This window comes from Diaphorina citri, unplaced genomic scaffold, assembly GCF_000475195.1.
Source record: "Diaphorina citri unplaced genomic scaffold, Diaci psyllid genome assembly version 1.1 scaffold6, whole genome shotgun sequence".
NCBI classification, from domain to species: Eukaryota; Metazoa; Arthropoda; class Insecta; order Hemiptera; family Psyllidae; genus Diaphorina; species Diaphorina citri.
This window is the reverse complement of record NW_007377445.1, coordinates 388,100-394,823: the sequence shown is the minus strand read 5'-3', so window position 1 is coordinate 394,823 and position 6,724 is coordinate 388,100. Positions and strand designations below refer to the sequence as shown.

General features: G+C 35.4%; 2 protein-coding genes across 2 annotated transcripts in view; one reads left to right on the top strand and one right to left on the bottom strand.

Moving 5' to 3' along the window:
* The window catches only part of LOC103524623 (C-Jun-amino-terminal kinase-interacting protein 3-like), a 29,281-nt gene extending 27,804 nt beyond the window's left edge, over nucleotides 1-1,477 (bottom strand). The window contains exon 1 of the mRNA XM_026819891.1: nucleotides 1,021-1,477. Coding sequence (XP_026675692.1) covers nucleotides 1,021-1,320 — 300 coding nt within the window. The 5' untranslated portion in view covers nucleotides 1,321-1,477. The remainder of the gene's footprint in view (nucleotides 1-1,020) is intronic.
* A 380-nt stretch (nucleotides 1,478-1,857) lies between these two features.
* The window catches only part of LOC103524604 (RNA-binding protein 12), a 36,763-nt gene continuing 31,896 nt past the window's right edge, over nucleotides 1,858-6,724 (top strand). The window contains exons 1-2 of the mRNA XM_026819970.1: nucleotides 1,858-1,997; nucleotides 5,161-5,389. The gene's annotated coding sequence lies outside the window, so the exon portion shown is untranslated. The remainder of the gene's footprint in view (nucleotides 1,998-5,160; nucleotides 5,390-6,724) is intronic.

The window sequence follows — 6,724 nt, the reverse complement described above, 5'->3', positions numbered from 1 at the left end:
AAAAGGGAGGGTCCCAATGAGGTGGGGTTCTTAAAAAAAGTGAGGAAAAAAAAAAAAAAAAAAAAAAAAAAAAAAATCAAGAATCAAAATTGGTTGATTATGTAACCTAGTGGTGGTGGGTGATTATTGAGCATTGAGTCATCAGACCAATGTAAACACAGTATTCTTATTAGTTTCCTATAGAATCAGTTTCATGTCAGTAACAGGAGTTACAGAGTCCTACTAATTTACATTGATACAGTCCAAGGTCAGAAGTACACAGTAAAAATAACACAGTAACACACAAACCTATAGGAGATAACACAGTCATGGGAAGGCAGTCTCAAGATGGTTGTTGCTTTTTGACTATCTAAACCAGATTTTGACCTCTATGTTAGTTTCCTTTAGGCAGTTGACATGATAATCTATTTCAAGCATTTGATATCAAACTTATTACCCAAAAAGTGTTTATGATTCATGGCATGCTTAGAAAGGAAGAACTAGAGATTGAAATAAGTCATACTTCCTATGGTCAAAGTAGATATTACTCATTAGACATGACTAGGCAGCAGCAATAGCATGTTGAATATGCTTGGTCCTGATGGATTACACTCAAGTTAAGCAACATGGTGCTTGGTTAGTATTAGTATCCAAATGGGTGACCAACTTGTCAATCACATGATGCTGACTTTTCCCAGCCCTTCTCAGGCTGGGTGAGGTCTATGTGAAAGGGTGCATAGATTGTCACTGGACAGAGGGTAAAACCCCTGTCACTGAAACACCTTGGCAGTTATAAAGTGCAGTTGAATGAAAAAAAAAAAAAAACTGCTGTAGGCTCAAACCACCAACCCCCTGCTAAGTACACTGTTGATGTTACAAGTCTGAGTTTTATACCCGTCACTGTTGTTAATGGTATTACTGCCTAGCACACAGAGCAGAAGTGGTGTTTTGACACCTCTTTTGTAGCAGTGAACCATTCAAGTACGTTAGACTTTACAGGTCTGTCATAGCATGCCCATCCCATAGTGTGCCCCTCATTACCTGGTCTGCAGCTTTCCGTAGCTGTTTCTCCCTCTCATATTGTGTGACCAGCTGTTCATTGTCTTCTCGTAGAAGCTCCAACTCAACTTCATGTTCTTGATTTTCTGTGAATGCCAAGTCGAGTGATTCCAAAACATTGACCACCAGGGGCATAAGGTCTTTGACAACATCCTCGTCATACTTGGTTATCATTTTTTCAAACTCTTGGTAGATACTCCCAGCCAAGGATTGGACCTTCTCTGACATAACAATATGAGAATCATCATGAGTACCGTACACAGTCTCTTGATCAAGCTCCATTTTAGTGGCAGGATGTTTCACAGATAAAAGGACAAATTCACGTTATATTCATACTTACAAAGGATCAATAAATTACATAATTAATAAACTTTTAATTTTAACCAAAAACACTTCAGGAATTCCATTCATTTTTTGTATCTCCCCAATACGTCGCCATTTCTTTTCTGTGTTGTTTTTTGTTTTCTTTTTTATGCAAAAATCAGCTGATAAGGCGGCCTGCACACGGTCGGAAAAGTTTCGGGATAAATCAATGGAGAGGATAAAAACGCGTCGGAAAATACTTCTCTTTTAGTTTGTTCTTATGTAATGATGCTGGATATTAGATGAAGGTATTTCATTCATCAATCATCTTTTTTTTAGGTAACTTGTCCTTTTTTTATTCTTCAAAAATTTTGAATAATAAAAGGAGAGGTGTGGGCATTTAAAGTTTTAAATCCCTTCAAAGAAAAATCCCTCATATTTTATACCTCGATACAAATGCATTTTCTCACGCATGCGCAGATGAACTAATGACGTCATTTTTATTTTTATTTGGCTTCTCGCTTCTCCTCAAAACGTCAAGCGGCCATTTTTTCTTCATTTCGCAACTTCAAAATTTTATGTTTCTAGTGAAAAAAATAAGTAATTTTCTTTAAAATTGCTGAGTACAAGTTATGAGATACCATAATCTAGTTTAGGTAAGTTATAAATTAATTTTGCACGGGCGTTATCTTCCAGAAAGTTGGTCTCTATTGTCCAGCCGTAATGACGTGCTCTGACAGCACAAACATGGGGATAACCTTCCTATGACGCTTTGGGTGAACCTTCCCTTTTGTGAGAAAACTGTATTTCTTTGTTCTATTAGATTCAGCAGCTTTCGTTGTACTTATTTTACATAGGTATCTATACTGTGAAACTACTCTACTCTCACCTTCTACGCCCCTCATCAACAGGGTAGGCATTATACTTGACAGTTGCATGTTTTCCTTAGGGTGCCCACAGAACGAGGAATTCAAGATGAAGCTTCAGGCGAAAATCCAGAAAGAAGCGCATGCAGAACGAGGTTGAATTTTCCAGAAAGATTTCCAAGCTGATCATTGAATTTGCCTCTAAAACAAATTATTTTGATCTTGAAAATTTTTTCCTGAAACATTGTTTCTGAAATTTATCTTGAATCTTTGGAACACTTCGTTCTGCGCGGTCTCATAAGAATGTGTATCTTTGTGCTTCATCTTGAATTCCTCGTTCCGTCGATACCCTAAGACTGTTTTTTCCTTGGTTATTTGAAGGGGCAGCGGGTATATCACATTTAGAATGAAAAGGAGTTGGTCTTGATCATTTTTGTGTTGGTTACCTGAAGATTGGAACAGTTTAATAGGCATTTTTTTTAGGTGAATCAGCTTATTACTTTTGGGTTGATTGGGTACTTGAAGATCAGAACAGGCTTAGATCCAGGCCCATACTTCAAGATATTGATAATAAACACTTATGGTAATCAACCATTCAGAACAAGGCATTTTGAATCATTGTTTATCTCTGAATGTGGCCCCAAACATGGTATTAATTTAATGAATCAACACCGATCCTAACCGAGTGGGCTTAAAGACATGTGTTGTGCTTCTATATTGTCACAACAGCACGTAGGAACCAATATGAGACTTGGTGAAAGAACAAAGAAGTTACCTTTGTCCTTTTATGTAAAGATGATGGTCATAGTGCACAGGGTACTTGAAGATCAGAACAGGCTTAGATCCAGGCCCATACTTCAAGATATTGATAATAAACACTTATGGTAATCAACCATTCAGAACGAGGCATTTTGAATCATTGTTTATCTCTGAATGTGACCCCAAACATGGTATTAATTTAATGAATCAACACCGATCCTAACCGAGTGGGCTTAAAGACATGTGTTGTGCTTCTACATTGTCACAACTGCACGTAGGAACCAATATGAGACTTGGTGAAAGAACAAAGAAGTTACCTTTGTCCTTTTATGTAGAGATGATGGTCATAGTGCACAAGAAAATAATAAAAATAAATCCTTATTCAAACATCAAATAATGTTCCTGGTTATCTTCCTAGTTCACCCAAATGCAAAGTGTTAAATAGGCTTTTAAAGAGGGCCCTGTTATCTTGACATAAAATGTTATATGGCAATTGAAGGGCTTAAATTATAGGGTAATTTACAAATGCCAATTTTAGACTGTTGACAAAGTATTCTTGTAGTTACACCCTCTTTATGTTTTTTCACTAATTTTTTAATCTGTAAAAAATACATTTTTGATATGGTTCTTGAATCTTTGATCATATTTTGAAGCTTCAGTTATCTATGCTCCAGATGGAAAAGTTGCAAATCTTACAGAAATAATAAAAATAAATCCTTATTCAAACATCAAATAATGTTCCTGGTTATCTTCCTAGTTCACCCAAATGCAAAGTGTTAAATAGGCCTTTAAAGAGGGCCCTGTTATCTTGACATAAAATGTTATATGGCAATTGAAGGGCTTAAATTATAGGGTAATTTACAAGTGCCAATTTTAGACTGTTGACAAAGTATTCTTGTAGTTACACCCTCTTTATGTTTTTTCACTCATTTTTTAATCTGTAAAAAATACATTTTTGATATGATTCTTGAATATTTGATCATATTTTGAAGCTTCAGTTATCTATGCTCCAGATGGAAAAGTTGCAAATCTTACAAGCCTACTTATATCATTTTATTTTAGAATGGTAAGTAATATTTGCTATCTTTGTCTTTTTATTTCTAATTGTTTTCATGTTAACCTTTTTTTAATTTTTGGTCATGTCAAAATTTTCAATCTCAATGAAAGAATATTTGTTTTTAACCTTGGTTATCCATGCTATTGATTTTCAACTTTTCCATTTGTTTGCACTTCATCAATCACCCACCTTACCTGCAGCAGTATTGACTAGGGAATCCTAAGTTTTATTACCTCAATATAGGTCATATTTATGTTGCAGAAGGGTGGGTATGTGTAGATGTTTCAAATGGAAAAGTGAATTATGGTTAAAGTAATAAAAAGATTTTTTTACCAGCAGGTTCAACAGCAACAACAGCAAGCCCAGCAACAGCAGCAACAACAACAATACCATAATCACATGATGTATAATAACCCTGGAAATAATCAAGGAGGAAATTTTAACCAGCGATTTTAATAAATCCATGCTTGTATTTTATTTACCAGCCTTTTCCATTGTGATCTCGTAAATTTTTGTACTTGAATTGCACTGTATAGGTTACTTTTAAGTCTATGGTTTCATGTTGAAAGGCCCTTGTATAGAAAGATGTACAAAAAGTGTCCAAAAATGGGCCAACATAAAATCAACATTGTACTGTCAAACCTTAGGGGTCTTTTCAATACCACCATTCTCAAATCCTCGATTGAAGTATTTTCCATGTTCACTTAGGGGTCTTTTCAATACCCCCATTTTCAAAACCTCGATTTGAGTTTTTTCCATTTTTTTTTTTTTTTTTTTTTTTTTTAGTTAAATATGTAAGTGTGTCCCCTCCCGCATTTAACTTGTAACATATTGAATGTGTTTAATATCGTAAACAATAAAATTGATTTCGCTTTTTATTTGAAGAGAACGAATTGTGTATAAGTTTTGCTTTTTATCTATAGAGCATTTCTAGACTGAACTAATTACATGAAGAATTGACCCTTAATCTGAAGATTATGGTGGCTTTTACCTAAAGTTTCCAAGTACAAACCCCGATCGACGGAGATATTTTCTGTCGAAACTTCGTGTCCCTGTAGCTACAAAAGTTAATGAAGGACAGTTTTTGTTTCATGCTCATTGTATCACAGCAAACTGTTTCTTTTCTTTTGATTTCAGGGTTTCATTACTGTATGAAGAATGAACTTTTGCTTCGGCTTTCAGTAGTAAAGTTAAACTTGATACAAGAACAGTAGCAGTTGACCTCAGGAGAAAAATTCATGGTTTTTGTTTGAATTAGTTTTTCTAACATCTCTTTAGCTAGCAACCTGTCTATCGATCGGTTGTTCTAGTTTTTGTAAATAAATTGTTTTCAAGTCCAAAACACGATCATCTGTAAATCAAAAAGGTAACTACTAACTCACTACTATACTTCTCTACCCTTTGTTTAGTTTTACATTCTCGTACATATTGGCTCAAATCTACGAATTATCATGAACAAAAAAGGAAAATAGAAGAAAAAAAAATAGAAGAAGACAAAAGGTAAAAACAAAAGCAGATGTTTTTTTTCCATGTCAAATTTGTTTATTATTAACTAGTGGTTGACCCGTCCTTTGTATGGGAATGGGACCACCACATACATCACCCATCACACACACCACACACATACACACCCATCACACACACCACACCCATCACACACACACACGGTCGCGCTACGCGCTCCCTGACATGTCCCACAGTGCAGCATAACAGGCATAACTTTGAACCGCCGCCATTTTGAATCAGGATGTAATGTGAAAATTTCAAGTAGCCTATGTCACCCGGAGTACTCTTCTTAATAACCGCAAAAATTTCATCAAAATCGGTCGAGCCGTTTTCTCGTGAAAAGAGGACAACCAAAGGTCTATTTAGTGTGACAGACAGACATACAGACAGCATCAAAATTTCATCTACATGATGCCGTTTATTTCATCCCTTAATTCCCAGCCGTTTCTGAGATATAAGCGTGGTTCGCAAATCACGAACCACCCTGTAGAATATCAGAGATCAAACTGAGTTTCTCTAAACGTTCAAATTCTGCAATTAGGGAATTGTGCCAATTTGTACGGGTTTACCCTCTGTTGCTTAGATCTATCAGAAAAGGGATTTTTTATCGTGGATGCATAAGGAGTAAGAATAACTAAAAATTTCACGATTCTAAACAATGTACAGACAAATCTACAATTTTATTTATATAGATTATCAGAGATCGAACTGAGTTGCTCTTAACGTTCAAATTCTGCAGTTAGGGAATTGTGCCAATTTGTACGGGTTTACCATCTGTTGCTTAGATCTATCAGAAAAGGGATTTTTTTTTTATATATATATATATATGTATTTTTTAAGAGGATGCCTCTTCTCGTGAATCTGGATGTTGGTCTTTGGGAGTGCGTCAATGGATTCAAAGCTGTCTGAAAAGAGAAGTGAAATTACGAAAAAACATCTTTTTAGTACTACCTACCTTAATACGGTTGTCGAGGACTAACAGGTCCAACTATGCAAACGTTGTTGGATCAGTGGATCTCTAATATTACATTAAAACCATAGGAGAAAAAGGTTGAAATCGACTTAAAATAGGCGAGATTAGAAAGCAGAAAGAGGTGAGAGAATAAGGTAGAATGATGAGTGAACTTGAGAGAGTTCTGAAGGACTGGAGTGAGAGATTTGGAAGGAGGTTTTTTTTTTTTTTTTTTTTTTAATC